This window comes from Vanellus vanellus, assembly GCF_965231255.1.
Source record: "Vanellus vanellus genome assembly, chromosome: 1".
NCBI lineage: Eukaryota > Metazoa > Chordata > Aves > Charadriiformes > Charadriidae > Vanellus > Vanellus vanellus.
Window position 1 is genome coordinate 7232994 of NC_138905.1, and position 17536 is coordinate 7250529.

General features: G+C 35.4%; 1 protein-coding gene across 2 annotated transcripts in view; it reads right to left on the minus strand.

Moving 5' to 3' along the window:
* The window catches only part of UPF2 (UPF2 regulator of nonsense mediated mRNA decay), a gene marked incomplete at its 3' end in the record, with an annotated part of 68582 nt that overhangs the window by 30577 nt on the left and 20469 nt on the right, over positions 1-17536 (minus strand). For both annotated transcript variants that reach the window (XM_082481164.1, XM_082481163.1), the window contains exons 7-12: positions 16348-16451; positions 15742-15827; positions 8888-8996; positions 7609-7722; positions 6310-6426; positions 376-561 (exon numbers count right to left, since the gene is read on the minus strand). In XM_082481164.1, coding sequence (XP_082337290.1) covers positions 376-561; positions 6310-6426; positions 7609-7722; positions 8888-8996; positions 15742-15827; positions 16348-16451 — 716 coding nt within the window. The remainder of the gene's footprint in view (positions 1-375; positions 562-6309; positions 6427-7608; positions 7723-8887; positions 8997-15741; positions 15828-16347; positions 16452-17536) is intronic.

Genomic DNA, 17536 nt, shown 5'->3' on the forward strand with positions numbered 1-17536 from the left:
ACTTTACAAATGTAACCCAACTGCTGTTCTCTAACTACTAATCATGCTGTCCAAATCAGTTCCATAATTTTCTTGCTCTTACAGTCTGTATTTAACCATAGTCTTTTACTGTGAATGTAAGATAAGTAGTACAAAGATTCTTATTTCATTCTCTATTTGTTCAGCACCTAGATGACTGTGGAGAATGGAGGTCCGTGACTGGAGCTTCCATGCATTATGATAAAAGCAATGAAACTGTCTTAACAATCAGGGATACAAAAACAATTCCTCTTCCTTGCAATTAAAAAAAAAAGTATAAACCTCCCCAAGCTCTTTGAAAGTTAATACTACATCACTTCCAGAAAAATCTGTATCAAAGTTTTTGAAAGGATTTACCTTCTCTGTGGTAACCTTGGAGAGATCCTTGTAAAGAAGCTTACGAATATACTCCTGCAAAGGAGGACGTTTTTTCTTCACAGTTTTCTCAGCTGGAGGAGGATTACAGTAGTAATAGGCATTTTCTACCATTGTAACATAGCGTGCATCTAGATGCATAGCTTGTTTTTTTCTCATCATTTGTTCCTGGAAATAAATGCAAACAATCAGTTAAAGAGGCTGACGTACTACGTTCTCAAGCCAAAGGCTTTTACAGTTAAATCTTGGATAAAGGAACCATAAAAGGTTGCAGAAAAGGAAGTTAAAAGCATAGGTACAGACAAGAAAGGACAAAGCATATATATGGTTCTGTGTTGCTATTTCCTAAGTATTCTTTCTTTATAATCCCTATTTTTATAATGGTTCACCTGTGGTGAAAAAGTTTCAGAAAAGTATTTAAACTTCAAGTTGAAGTTTAAATGTTACTATTTAGATAAACTGTTAATAAGATTATTAGCCACTCTATTCAAAACATGATTTTATTTAACTAAAGTAGCTCAAATGCTGATATCTTGACACAAGCATAGTGAATCATCATAAGAGTAGCAATCTACTTTTTTCATCAATATGCGACTCCAGAAAATTTATATTGATGGTTTCACATGAATTTTCAATGGTTTAGGCAATGGCATTTTTCTTATTACATGCTCAGTTGTTGCTGTTTACCCAAGCAGACTGCAAGGAAAACGGTTCCTACCATAAAGTAGTACTTCAGGGAAAAAAAAAAAAACAATAAAAAAATCAGACAAGCTAAAGATTATTACATCAACACTAATTACTGTGTTTAATTGTCAGTATTGTCCTTGCTTTCCTCATCAAATACAATCTTTTCTCCATATTTCATGTTGGGTATGTACTTTAAGATTTCATTTTGTGGGTTTTTAAAATGTCTCGGATCTAAAAAATTCTGTACAAGAACAAAAGTAGCAGTTCTGAGCTGCTGATTTTTACAGTTAAAGATGAGGATGAGCTCAGTTCTATTATAAAACAATTTTTTATACACATATGTGTGTTTGTGTGTAATTCTATAAATTGCAGTAGATGTTTACGTACATTGTACAATCCCATATAGCCAAAATCACTAAGATGGTTCAACAGGAAAAAAATCTGCACTGGTTTAGACGTTTTTACTTAATAAAGGTTGGCTATGCAGCAACTTACAGCATCAAACAGGTAAGTAAAACTAAGGTGCAAGCACTGTTTTATTACCACACACAAATGTTAGTATATACATTCATGTAGCCCAGTAAACTAATGGAAAGAGTTTAAACCTTCTTTGATTGTTGGTGAAAAAGTCTGGTTTTTCATTCTGGTGGACTTTCCACTAAATTTGAGTAATTTCAAGTTTCTTTTACATGGTAGTGGTTCAGATTCAACCAAAACGTAAATGTACTCAAACAGCTCCTTAACCTTGAGCTTTAGCTGTATATTCAATGAGGATGAGTAGTTCTGTGTAACATAGTACCCCAACAAATAACATGGTTTTCATCATAGATTGTGTGCGTCTACTGCCAGAAAGGTCTCAATCTGACACAAACCCCGAGGCGTTTCATTTTTAACCTCTTCCATGACACAAATGGTCTCTGCTTTGATTCTCTAAGGCTGTTGCTTTCCCAAATTGGAAATTTCTCTCAAGTAGCACCAAATTTACCTACAGGTGCTTAACGGATGCACAGCACTTTAACAACTGAGTACGTATACCATTTTATGTGGGGAAGACCCACTTATGGTAGAAAAGTTCCAAAACCTTACCGTGTCACATATATTAGTATTACTTAGTCAATTTTTCACCTTTTCTAGATGCATCAAGAGAAAACACATCTGTGCTGCCTTATGACATTTATCACTATGACATATTATCTACTACAAACTGAAAAATTAAATGGGGCAAAATAAAGCACAACACAGAAAATGGCAGGACCTGCAAATAAAATTTTATAAAACTAGAACTACATAATTTGTATATTTTCCTGTGTTACAAAAAGTTGCACATAATACTGTAAGTCATAGGTTGTAATTAAAATGTTTCTTCCCAGAAGAGACAATATGGACTACCCCAAGTCTAAAAATCACTGCAATTTATCATTTCCTGGGCAAAGCCAAGTATATATTCTAACTCTTTAAGTGTATGGTAATAGACTTAATCCCTGTTAAAAGTCATTGCCATATTAAGCAGCTGCATCTTTCAACCCTTTTTCATTTAAGACATGAAGTCAGATGGACAGGCAGGAAAGAGAAACCATAACCATACACCGCCTACAATAACAAAAACCTTGACACATTTCAGAGGAAAAAAGCAACACTTGCAGTATAAAGTGCTTTAAGCTAACAAACTACTTTGGTTTTCATTTTACTAGGCTAAAATGAAGAACTACAAAGGTAAAGCATTACATTTGAAGATTAAGTTTCTGTTTTTCCTTTGATAAAGAGACAGATTAGAAACAACATTGAAACGTCTAAGTTAAAACCAGTAAAAGGGTGTGGGTTGGTTTTTTTTTTTTCCTTTAGTGAGTAACAAGACTTCTCTGCATGTAGTGCACAATGCAGACTCGTTTCAAAAGAAAGTCTGGTGAGAATTACGAGGTGCTTTTCTGCTTAACAGTCTTGCTCATGCCTCCCCCAATTCAAAAAACCTAATACCAATTTGCATTGCAATTATTTTTTGCAAAGCAGCACAAAAATGAGAGTATGGTCACCGTGTAAAACCTAACAGACAGAAAAAGCCCAATTCAGAAAAGCATTTCAGCATGACTGATAGTTAAATTATCGGATCGTAATAAGACACTGAAACTGTTCAGCTCCTCCTTCCCGTTACTACCTACACTGTTCTGCCCTTCCATTTGTTCCAACAGTTCACAACCAAGAAATTACTTTGTCACAGCCTCCATCTGTGCAATGTTCTCCCACTATTTCAACTTCATCTATAAAAGAAGTCACCCTGAGAAATGTAGCTTAAGTTATGTTTATAAATACAAGCAATCTTGCCTTAAAGCAGAAAAAGACAATTTGACACAATTGTCTAAATTAAAAGGATTAAAAATGCATCAGAAGGCTTTTAATATCAAAACTTCAAATATTCTTTTAAGACCACCATAATGGCATAACACAAGAATTTGACATTTTAACATGATTATGTTACAGAAACATAGATCGAGATAATGCTGATCTTCCTTCCAGAGCACCACTTCAAATAATCCATTTATCAACAGACCAATCCTATAGCCAAGTTAGTCTTACATTAATATTTTAAATTATAAAAAGGACATTGAATGCGAAAGACTTGCCAAGAAGAATGATTAACCAAAATAAACATTGCCCTGATAAAAGAAGAATCTTTAAATAATTTGAAAAACATGATAGTAGTTCCACAAAACCAGGATGTGATCATTAAATGTTTCTCTAGAATAAATCACATAGTGCCACTCTATATAACACTGTGCAAGTAATTAAGGGAAAATTAATTATTAAAAATTCATTCTTAACTATGACTTCCTTGCACATTAGGACAAAGTAACATTGTCTTTAATAGGAGACATGCAGCCTGTTTGGCATCTTACTACATAGTACACCATCAGCAGTAAAGATTAAGACCATTAATTATTTAAAATATCAACAGGCCTTAATTCTACCCATAAGAGTCATTAATAAGATCAGCTTTATGTTTACTTAGATTCCCCCCCCCCCCAAGAGGAGCCTAATTAGTTTGCTTTGGGACTAATCTCTTCTACAGTTCACACTGACCAGTACCATAAGCCTACAACCCAATTTGTACAACACTATTTAAGTCAAAAGTAATCTCTATAGTTCCAACAGGGCAACATTAGAAGATTCATTTATTGAGATGGTTGTAGACTACAAATCTATATAGGCTCTTTTACATCTTAATCAGCAGATATTCCAAAGTATTTACCATCTCTATCTTCTCCCAGTTCCTCAGTCTAAGAAAAGACTACTTATCTGAAACCTTGTGAGGCTTTAAGCCTCAGTTATTGAAACAGTGTTTGTGGTTTATCTTACACTTCACAGTTAAGTCATGTTTCACATCCATCTAGCAGATTTCAGCAATACAGCTAACAATCAGCATTTTTGTAGTGCACAAGACTAAAAGTGGTCAGCTAGGAGAAGTAGGTCTGGTAAAAGTATTTAATTTTTCTTGACTTCTAGAATTGTTAACAACTACAAAAAATGGTAGCAATGAGTAAAGTGTCTTTTAAAGATAATGGAACAGCATTTTCAGGGGAAAAATACCTGATTACAGAAAGGAATATATTTAACAATAAAACACATCAGCTGGCAAACCTTTAGAAAAGCTGAGATTCAAACCTTTCAAGATACAAAGCACTCTGCAATAAAAAGCATGAGCCAAGAACTTGGAGGTAATTTGTCCATCTCTTTGCTCTTGTGACTACACCACCACAACAAATGCTATGACATTTGAAGAGGTTCAGAAAGAAACAGAATTTTGTGGAAACAAAATTGTACAATATACCCAAGCACACAACAACTATCTTCTCACTCTATGGAGTTAATGGAGAAGGAGGATATGGATTCAAGAGAAAGACCTGTCAAGTGTAAGCCTGTGCTTTGATAAGAAAGGAGATAAATGCAGAAGAGAGTGATCTTGCACAGCTTAATCTCTCTACAAAGAGATTGCAAACACGTAAACCGCTGCCTTCCAGAAGGGCGAACCACATCTGCTTTCTCCTCCAAATGCAGTGACTACTTTCCTTACTGCAGATACACGTCTATATTCCTCCTGTACTGCACGGATTTGAAGGGGACATTAAAACATCTAGTCAGACTTCCAATACAACAACACGGTCTACTAGTTGGCATTAAATTACAGGCAGCTTAAGCAGACACAGACCATTTCCTATTGCTACTATCTACCTTTGAAGCACTTTAACCATATTTGACTCAGTCTCTTGCCATGGACACAGGGTTTTAGGATTGTCTCTCAAGCCAGTAAACGTATTATTCAGGGCTCAAATTCATACACTAGAAAAGACCCAAAGCTAATCCTTGTTATTTTTAAATCTTTGCCAGTACTTATCTAGACTTATGGATACTGCTTCTACTCCTTCTTACCTTACTTACCAACTTCTATATCTAAAACTCCTTCCTCTCATGTCATCATAAACTTGTTCTTCAAATTTAGAACCCTGTATTGTTATGCAGGGCACAGAAACCACCTCTTCCACAACTGTCTTCACCTCCAGTTGAAATAACTCAGCATCTCCGGTTCAATGCACTGCCGTTTTTCCCCTCAAATAGTACCCTAGGCATGTTCAGGCACAGCTACTATAGTCTTTCAACCTCATCCTCTGTTTTTGCCACATCTCTGAATTATTTGTAGTTCAAAAGCAATAACTTTTTGCTTCAGAAATTTAATCCTTTATTTACATTTTCTACTGAGTCTTGAACAGATTTACAGATTAATTGGATTTCTCCAGAATACTTTCAGAAAGATATCCTCGCAGGAGGTGCACTCTCAGAGCTGACACAACACTGGACAGGCTATAAATAAGATGATGATACAAGTCCATAGGTCTACAAAGGATGAGAGCACCAGAGCAGCCTAGGACCTGAACATATGTAACACCGATCCATCTCAACCCCATTCCACAACAAGGAGCCAAGATTTCAGGAAAACTGATTCATTCTCCTATACTTGTCTCTGTTTTTATTAAAGAATCAAGACCTTTATCCTCCCTGAGCACTCAAAATTTAAAAGTTTTCACTTACTAGTGCTTAAACATTGTAACTGTCAATTAAGGTATTAGTCACAATCACTTTTATGGTCAGACCACATCACAAAGCCAGAAAATAAATGTAGTAATTAGTTTAATTCAGTGCATGACACCCCCCTCCATAAGGCAAGAAGTTTTCTCTTACCAGAAGAACACTGGTTCTTAAGTGAGATTCTGGTGATCTAAAGAGGAATCTTCCACAGGTTTCCAGCAGAGTACATGCCATTTCAATATGGTGATGAGAAAAGTCTGACAGAAGCATCTGGTATATATTTATACAAAAAGGCAGCATGTTAAACATCTTTTTCAACTGCAGAAAACAGTAAGTTGTATCTACCAGGCTTTACACTATTGTGTTATTCAATATTCTTTAGGAAAAAATGCAAATTGATTTCACTGACCAGACATTAACAAAATTCAAAATATTCATCTCATTTAAAAAAAAAAAAAAAAGTATAAGAACAGTCTAGACCCCAAAATTAGGCTCCAAAAAGCTGAAAAACAGGATGCTTCCTAAGCCTAGGCTAAAAAGACTACAATATTAAAACAAACACTATAATCTCTCCCATATCCCTTCCAACTTGGTCGTATCCACTTTAAAATTCCTGCTGCTAGACTGGAAAACCACCAAATAATGCTGCACCAGGACACAATAACCTCAAAGCACATCTAATTTAATGGTATTGTTTAAGTTAAGCAATAACTAAAAATTAATAGAGTTTTGCATTTTACAATATTTTATAGATTAGAAGAAAAATAATAAGCAAGTATAATTTTTTAAGAATTCAGCTTCAATACCTAATGAGTCAATGAATAGAAACTATTCCTTGAGGAACTGATCTTAACCCATCTAAGTCTTCAACCATCTTTTATAAAAGGCACTTTTTTAATATCTATTTTTAATTTGGGACTTGACATCAAAGATAAATTTGTACGTTTATCACCATGCAAATTGAGATGACACGCTTAGAGATTAATGCCTTCCAAAGATTTTATTCATCAAACAAAAGCACCTGCTAAAATGCCATATAAGCCTCTCCTTGCATCACTAAAAAGCTTCCTGACTCTTAACCCCTCCCCCTTACTGTTATTTTTCTCTGTAAAGACCTCAATTGACATCAACACAATGAAAGCTTTGCAACATATAGCAGTTGAATAAGTAGCAATGTCTACCATCATTTTACATAGACAGTTATTAGTAATTTAGTTGTGTCCAAAGATATAAGTTTATTTTAATATATCCCTACCATCAGAGATACAAAAACATTCTAACTTCTAGAACAGCTATAAAAGTCTCCTCATGCAAGGTAGCAACAGACATCAGGGTTTAAAACATCATATTCAATGAATTAATGGATAACATCAGCAATAGATATATGAAATGGAATAGAATGGGGATACATTATCAGCATATACAGTAGCACAGGACTAACACAACACTAACCTTTAAACAGTGGAGAGTATCATTTTTGGAGAACATCTTAAACTTGGTAAGCTCACCAATAAATCTCACAGTTTTATTCTTTGTTTCAATGTTGATCTGGTCCTTTTTTCTTACCTTAAAAAAAAAGGCATTTAATTTTAGGCCCTCAAAAATACCTACTTTTTATAAATTACTTTGATCCAAATGTGCTTAATAAGCTTGGGAATTCAGAAGTGTTTGATATTTGTTCACGTGTTTACCTACCACTGGGTTTCCTAAAAAGTCTCTCTACAACCTTGTATCTTCAGAAGCTTTTGAATTTCTTTCCCACCCCCTGCTCCCCCAAACCCTTAAGTCCTCTAACATACCTACATTGACCAGGCCACCCCGCCTGTGCCACACTAAAGTAGTGGTTAAGTATTCTAGATTCTGTATTTCTAGAATCCATAAGTAGTCTCTATATGAATAGGACCACTTGTATAGTCCCTAAGGAAACATTAAACATTGACAGCTTTTTCCAGTCAGTGCAGAATTTTTTTTTTCTTTTCTTTTAAAATTACTGACATCCAGCACAATTTTACTAGCCAAGTGCAAATTTATATCTATCTCTAAACATAATCTGCAAAATACAAAATTGTATTCCTCCCTTACAGAAATTTTTCCTGAGAACAAACAGTTAACTCCAGGTAGTTAAGACTTAAGCAATTCTGAGCAATTCATACACATTTTTAATGTCAATATCAGGAAAAAAAGTTTGAAAGCTGTGTCATAAAACTCGAACAGTGAAGGACTCAGTGTGCCATAACCACTTTGATTACAAAACAGAACAAAGTGAAAGAAACACTGAAAAATACATTTGTGAGAAACATAAAATTGATGAAAATTATAAAAAAGTTATTTGAATTGAGCACTAAATTACAATAGTAATGACTATATTACAACAGTAACCTTGCAGTGGGGAAGGTGTTGTTAGAATATGTCAGTTCTCATTTTAAATGCAAGTTAGTAATTTACGTAAAACTAACACAGTTGGAGCAGTTTCTAGTTTCTGCAACTTTTGCTGTAACTGTTGTACAGTTCATATTAATATATATGCAGACATATATAATAAGTCATAAAAAATTCTTTTTAAATGTACAAGTCTAGTATTCTAAAACAAATCCATTCAGATGACAAAAAAATATTCACTGAATTTTAGCACTAGCGTCTACGTAGTATCAAATGTTATTTACTCCCCAAAGGATGATTGTTATCAGATTGGATAATTTGAATGCAAAAAACTAATATCAACAAAACATACGTGAAATCTGAAATCCCCTTTCAGCATGGAACAAAGATCCTCTGCTACATCAGACATACAGGGATGCAACGTGGCAACCAGTCTTGCATAAAATGGTAGCAAATCCAACCTGCAGACGAAGGAGATAAAATAGACAACTAATTTATAGACAAAAATGTACTTATGTCTAAAAGTATGGGTACCATTTTGCCCGTGAAAAGAATGAACGTGCATATACTGACAGAACTACATACACGCAATTTCACAGGCTCGCACTTCAGACTGCAATATCATTTAAAAATAACAATACAAGAAGGTATACTGCCACATCCTACTGGAATCCTTCACAGTTAACTTCCTTTCCGAACTACTGCCTTAGGTGAAATACCAAACACCATCTTAACTACAGAATTCGACCTTTAAGAAATTACTGGATACAAAAAAAAATTCAGATCCCTCTCAATATGCAAGATGAAAAATTCTTACAGACGACTCCATTTGTTATTGCAATTCTTTATTTTAGAGCACCAGCAGACATAAGCAGGAAGGTAAGGACATCTTCATTTTTAAGGCAGTGAACTTCCAAATGAATGTAGTAGTATTATGACATAAAATAAAGCTCAGCAGATATGACATGGCAACCCTTTTCCCCCAAAAAACTCAGCTAGTACTCCCACAAGTGGTAATATTTCAAAACTGTCTACAAAACAAGAACGTAGGAAATTCTGTTCAAATACACGGAAAAACTTCTTTACGATGAGGGTGACAGAGCACTGACACAGGAGTCCCCTTCTCTGGAGATTTTCAAGACCCGCCTGGATGCAGTCCTGAGTAACATGCTCTGGGCAATCCTGCTTTGGCAGGGGAGTTGGACTAGATGATCTCTAGAGGTCCCTTCCAACTCAAACTCCGTGATTCCATGAAACTTTCCTTATTTTCTTTTCTCTTTCCCTGATTACATGCCTTCTTAGCCATTTCATAGTATTGCATGTTTCCCTTAGGGAATTTTGGAGGGCAATTTGAGTTTTCTTTCATTTGTACTTTGTTTCTTTCCATCAAAGACTATCTGGTTGTAAAAATGGGATGAATGCTCTTAAACCTGGTTTGTGACATTGTGTAACAGGACACAGAATATAACACAGCTGCTTTGAGTAAATGTGTATGTATCACTTTTAAATGCAGAGAAACCAACTGCACTCTGAGGGCTCATAATATCGTTTAACAAGCTGAAGAACATATTTTTGGTTTATTTTCAGGACGTAAGTTAATGCTGTAAACAGATGAACTGTAGAACAAGCCTGCTGTTTTAAGTGGAGACAAACATCTTAAATTTGCATGCTTCAAGTGAGAAATTGCCTGTGAAGGGAAAAATGGATCTTAAAGTTTACACTTTATGAAGGATTAAGGTTTTCTCTACCGCTAGGGAAATGGGAAAAAAAAAAACAAACAGAATAAAAGAAAAAAAAACAACACCATGCTGCCAAGAAAACAAAAATAAATCTAAGAGCAGAGGCAATACATAGAGCTTTGCCCTGGCACAAAGTAAAACTGGAAAAGCACCAAGACAAAAACCCCCAAGACAAAGCATACATGACTGTCTGCTCTCTCCTTTCTACTGCTATGTCACTAAAGCACATTTCCAAGATCTTTATTATCCACTCACAGAAAGAAGGATAATTATGCATTTAAATTGCGTATCAGAAGCATCAGAATATACTACCTGAAAGAGGCACAACTAAGCAGCCTCCAGATAATACATAAAACTCCTGGTGAAACATTGCAGGTACCCTGGTTAACTATTTAACAGTTTTTAATTCTCTCTTGTTAATCAATAACTGAATCAGTATTTACATTTTTCAAGCTTATTGGAACACACAGTCAAGGATGACTAGCCACAGCAAATTACTACGGTGTCATTAAGCATTTAGCCATTAACTCTCAGAGAAGTGAAAGTCCCATTACTTTACACACACATACAAAAGCTAAACTAAAAAAAGACTTTGGCTGAATTAAGGGGGTGTATTTTAATTGAGGGGATCTCCATATGGCATCTCTTTTAAGACAAATAGCACAAAGTTTTATTCTGGTTTGAACAAGTACTTGCCTGCTGAGAGCTAATAATTTCATCTTTGTAAACTGAACATACCTGGGGGAAAATTAAAGTCTTAGAGCACATTGTTGTTATTCCCTCACAGAACACAAAAAGTTTCTTGATGGGGAAGAATACTAAGACTGGGTATTTCTAAATAGGTGAAATATAATAAGGAAAAGCCTTGGGTCAATTACTGTGAAATTGGCAATCAGATATTGAATCTGTTCCCTCTCTCACAGGGGAGACAAAAATTCGTGTTCAGTAAGTGGAGAGATTCAGTATCAGCAGCACCATCTACTGGCATTAAGGCAAATCTAATTAGGTTTTTTGTTTTCTCCAAAAGCATTTCTTTTTGAGACAGGGGGCAGATGTTAACTAAAAACACCCACAAAATCTACAGTATTGCTTTCTCTACCTGCTCTTCAACATTATGAAGCAAGATCTAGCATCAGGGATGAGTCAGTTACTCTCTGAAGCCTATGGTAAGCACCATGAATATAAACCATTATAGTAAAAAAACCCACTAATTCTGACCATTGTCATTTCGACTACATATCTCCAGTCAACTCTGGGTCACATGGACTGCACTTCAGAGAAATATCTAAGAGCACTTCTTTTTTTTGTAGAATTTCAAATGTTAGTTTATAAAAGAAAAAAACAACCAAAAACTTTACTCAAGTCCTAATTGCAATCTCTCTAGAATGGGTGCACCCAAAATTTTATACCCAGAAAGAGTCAAGGGGGCATTTTGGACATTTATTAAGTGGGATTCTACCAGAAAGACAGCTTAAAGAATGAAGCAATAGAGCAAGAACTTCTGCCTCAGAAGAATAATCATAATCCAGACAAATGCAGCGTATTCACAGGGCCTGAACAGGTACAAACTGCCACCCATGCTGCTCAGTGGGAAGAGAACAATGCTATGGAATCTGCATGCTATCAGATAAGCACTTTTTGCTTTTGTTTCTTAGCTGTGGCATAAACTCCTTATCTCAAGCACATCACTCAGTTTTATCCTGAAATGAGAGAGGCCACAAACACTGATGAGTCAAGTTAAACTGAACAAAAAGAACCTTGCTACTGAGGAGTAGGATAAGAAGCTGAAAGAAGGCAGACACAGAGGAGTTTTATATCTTTTGAGTTAAAATACTCAGAAGCAGCTAACTTCTGAATTAAGAACACACAACGACAATGCTAAAAATTTCCACATGATGAACAACAAGTCTCTTGCTTAGTAAACTTGCACCTTCGTAGATCACCATAGACAGGAATGGCATAAAAAAAGCAGAAGGCACAACATCCCTTATTTACTGTTCAGCATTTGCCTAGAATTGTTTAGAATTTTAGGCCTAAAAAGAGGTTTTAAACTTCTCATATTGAAGTTGAAAAAAAAAAATAAATCAATTTTGCAGTATGCAACTAAACATGAATAATCACATGTATTTGTACAGGAAGACAATTCAGTTAGATAGCAAAGAACTACACATAAACACCCTAAAGCTGTGAGCAGTATGGGTTAAATCACTGTACTATCACTTTAGTGCAAACTATATAGTCCTGAATTAAAAGGCTAATATTGAGTTTTGAATCAATCCTCCAGTGCAAATCTGAAAGCCACTCGTATACTAGCATTGAAAAACCTTTTTAAAAAGCTTTCTGTTCTGTTGGGTTGGAGGTTCAAATTGCAGCTGGAAATATAAATGCAATCCATTCATAAGTATTCAACACAGCAGTGCAATGATGTTGCATGCTAACACAAATCTACAGTTAGTTGAGGAAAAACTCCCCTTTTTGTCAAATTAAGTTTTCTGTCGTGAAGAATCCTGCATTTGTCCCAATCTATCCAACCCTCATGGGAGCAAGAAAGCTCCCTGCTTAATGATTTACACTTTACAGTGCCTGCATTGCTCCTCAAACACGAAACAAGTTTTGTACTTTCTTCATAAAATCGTTGTGCCTGTACATCTCCTAAAACCGATCTCTCGAGAAGAATCAGAACTTACTCTGTTATTGAAATATCTTAATACGGCTGCCAACATAATAGCTAGATTTAGAGAGACACTGCAGGAACTCCTGGAATTAGTAAACACTAGTATGCAACACCTATAACAGAAGGTAAAGACACATCATTGTGGCTCAGTGAAGAGATACACAAAGCAAAAACATTGTTAATGCATAGTATACAAAGCTTCAAAGCCGTGTGTTATATAATTTCCTAAATTAATTCATAGCATTTTATAGCAACCGTTAGTACTGTGTGCCCTACACACACCTGGAGTTTTTCCACAAGGATTATAAATATTGATTTCAAGACAGAAAGCAGAACTACTCCTTTTCCAACTGCAGTAATAAAGCAAACTTAAATATTAGGACAGATTGCCCTTTAAAATCATCTGCATCTATAGGCAATTCAGCTGCTATTTTCATTGCAACTGTTTGTGGTTCAGAACAAGAAGCTCAGTCAACATTCTATTTCTCCTGCGCAGGAGCCCCGAAACAGGCATCACTAATGCAGGCAAAAGAAAAGGCAGATATATAGAACTGAACTTAAGATCTTACAATTGGAAGTTGGAGTATTCATTAGTCCAGCAGGTCTCAGAGGAGACAGCAGAAAGGTATTAAAACAGAACTGTACATGGAATATTCATATTTCTTAATAGTAAGAATTAATATTTATAATTAAAGAACAACAGTGAACAGCTGAGCCATTTGCTTCAGTATTAGTTCCAAATATTAGAGAACAGAACCGCCACAAAGATAGCAGCTCCTTGAGCCAACCACACCATCTATCAGAGTCTATTGAGTTCCTATAGAACAATTAATCTTTTTAGAATTATATTGTGGGATAGTGGGACTACCATTGAGAATACGAGTCAGTGACAACGTGGAGACTATATACATTTCTGGCAACTTACTGTGTCCCTAGCACAGCCTGATCAAAACCACATCTCTTTTTTTTTTAATGTTACAATTCAACTGTTGTTTTCATGGTATCTGTGAAACCACACCGCTGAACTGATAAGCTGCCATGTTCTTGTCTGAAACTACCTCTTTTTTGCTGTGCACAAGGTCAACAAGTTCCTTCAGGTCATTATTATCTAGCGCACTTTAGTGGATTATGCAAAGAAAATCATGCATCTTCATAGAAGTTCCAAAAGTTAATGATCAATTTGAGCAATCTAGAATCTACAGCGCTGGGAAGAAATACAGGGCAGTGCTACGAATATTACTGTATGTTCACAGATCAGCCAACAAGCCACTTCCATTTTGTAAACAAACATGGAAAATTTTCTACTACAGTAGAAGTGAAGATAAAGGCCTAAGTCATCCTGCTGATTTACATTGCTATAGGTATTCCAGGTGGTGCAAAAAAAAAAAAAAGTCTTCTCAAATTGTGTTTTGATGCATTTTGTGATTACCAGCAGGCTGACAAATAGAAATGTTACTGCCTCTACACCATAAACTTGGGATGAAGAGCACCTTGTTACGTCTAACACAGAAGATATTCAAGAGTCTCTGCCCAAAATATGAATTAGACAGAGGCAGCAACGCCTCCAGAGACTGAGGTGTCAAAATCATAATTTTTAGAGAAAATAATATGTAAAAGAAGGAAAGATTATGTGCATTTCTAATTGCAAAACTAATATCAAGGTAGAGTCAGGTTAATGCACGTAGTCAGCAAGCAAACCATTGGTTTACATACAACTAAGAGTGTAGGGTTATTAGCATAGGTATTAGATGTGATGTAGCAATAGGTTAGAATTATGGTTGAAAACACAATGCAAGAACTAAGTTATTAAAAGTAAGGAAAACAAAACACCAAAGTCTGTTTATGCAAAGCAGTGCTCTACACAAGTCTTGAGACAAAATGGACACTCAAATCATGTTTTGATTCCATTCCCTTTTAACACTGAGGACAAAGTGGTGTGAACTCTTAACAGGAAATCCAAGATGATGATGAAATATTTGAAAATAAAAGCATCATCAAAACAACCTCTCAGGAGAAATAGGGTAAGGTGGAGCAAGAAAAGTGACTCCTTTATAATTGCACCTATTTAAGGTATAATTTACCAGAGAGCAGAGAAATATATTATTCTTCCAATGAATTTAACAATTTTATCTCAACATTTGCAATCATTTCTGTAAGCAAGACTCTCCCTGTAAGTGCAAGGACCTCTCTTACACAAAGAGATAGACAAGGAGAAATAGCAAAACTCTACATGGACAAATCTACACGGACAGGCTAGGCTAACAGGCCAACTCTTATCCTTGCTTTCACCAAGCCACCCGGCCTAGAACCAGCTCTGTTCCAGAAGATAAAAAGCTATAATGGCTATGTACTATATGAGAATCAACATATGACATGAAATTCTCCTTCCTAAACTATATTGTGCTCTAACTATTCTGAGGTTCTTATATAAAAAAGTGCAAGTTCTCCTGAATTACATTTGTTTGACAGAAGGTAGTTTTGTGTGGTTCTCAAGGTTAAAAAAGTCATGAAAAGACCCACTATAAACACACAAGTACAATATAAGAGAAACTAATTATTAAAAATTTTATACTGCTATAGCAAAGTACTGTGGCAAATTGCTTGATGATTAATCCTAACTATTTCTTTGGTGCTCTAGCATAAATCACTCCAGAAGTGCACACCAGGAATAAAAAAAAAATACAGCTTGGAATATGCACCACCCTTCAGTAATTTAAACAGTTACAAAATATACACATATGTTAAGTTAAATAACCAAAGGGTGGATTCAGCTTGTTCCCCTTCAATTCTTACCTTTGTCTAGGAACTATGAAAAGTGCCCGTACTAGTTTTCTTCTGTTAGCTTTTGTATTCATATTCATGCAAAAATCCATTGCTGCCTATAAAAAAAAAGTCCATATAATACTTCACCTTTAATGTAGTGGTTTTTTATTCAAAGCAATATAGCATGGTTTTCAAAAGTGTCTTTTAGAGAACTATGCTTGTTACATGCAGCTGCTTTAAAAACAACCATAAAGAAAAATCTTTATTTTTGGCTAGAAGTGATATAGTTAGAAAACATGTTGTCCAGTTACAGGAATAAAGATCGATTCTTTGGATCAGCACAAGAAAGAAACAGCTTTAGGGAGACAGTAATTTGTCAGGGAGTGACGGAAGCAAAAAAGAGAAAGCCAAGTCTACTTCTAAAACAATCTAACACATAAGAGAATGGGCAGATGAAACCACTACCACGTGGTATTTGGGCAATTGCTGACTAAGTGAGGAAAAAAAAAATATTTCATCCAGGTTAAAAATGAATTCAGCTACTGCTAGACTCCAAAGCTTCAAATCTTTATTTCCGATTAATCTGATCGAGCATTACAGCTTCCAATAGGGATAAAATGAAAAATATGACTATACCTTGTCTATGAGGTCTCTGTTGACACAATTTGGAAGCTGCTGAAGAAAAGCATCTACTATAAGTTTTAAATGAGATCCAGTACTGGCTTCTTCATCCTCTTGTTCTAACAGAGTGAAATAAACAAGCAGTACACATCTTTAAGCTATGAAATATAACAATTTACTATCACATTCCCCAAACACAGTGCATTTGTAATGTTTAGTTGTTAAACATTCATCTACATATTAAAAAGATACAAAAATTCATTTTTTAATGCAAAAAAAAAATCCATTCATTGTCTATGCTGACAAGAGACAAAAGTATCACCTTTAAAACTTGTCTTGCTTTTCATGAAGTTCCCTACCTCCTAATTTATACAACAAATATACATTCCTAGAAAACCATGGTAATTTCTTTAATTGATAAAAGGAGAACCACAAGGACGCCCTAACACGAGGGAAAATAATTAGGGGGGGACCAAAACAAAACACCTTAATGCAATTGTGGATCCTACTTTATGTATGTTTGTCCTGCAAGAGAAATAAAATTTTTGAACAAAAAACGTCGAATAAGGCCATTCTTTCGTCTGGTATGTTCTTGACATCTATTCACTTGAGGCTGTTAAAGCTAGAGGCCAACTTAATTATTTCAGCTGTACAGAAAACAGAGTATAGAATCATAAAGCAACAAGGATTGAGAGTTGACAACAGAGCAATTGCAAGGCAAGTGCCAACTTGTTCAGGCAAATTCTTCCATGGAAGCAGTGACAGTGACCTGTATCTACTAATTGAGTCAGTAACACTAGTCAAGTAAAAGACTGCAGGACAACTCTACCACTGAAATTCAGATTTTCTGACATCAACTATGAAGACCTCACCAGACCAATTCCCCTACAGTTACCCTTTAATTGCAAAATGTGTGGTATGCTTCAAAAAATTTCCAGATTTTACTAAGTCTAATTTGCTCTATAGCATAACATGAGCCAAAACATTGAGTCAGAACACAAGCGTTTGGAAAGAACCCTTCCTTGGCCGAAGTAGCACAAAAGAACACTGCTTCCTAAAAAAGGAACACGATGATGTTTGGTTTCCTTTCAGTCTGAGGATGTTCGACAGTAACAAGAATACCTAGGAGGTATCTGAAAGCAGACCAGAGACAAACTTCAAAAGGTGAATATGGTGGCGTTGAAATTGTACCCAAATAAACTAC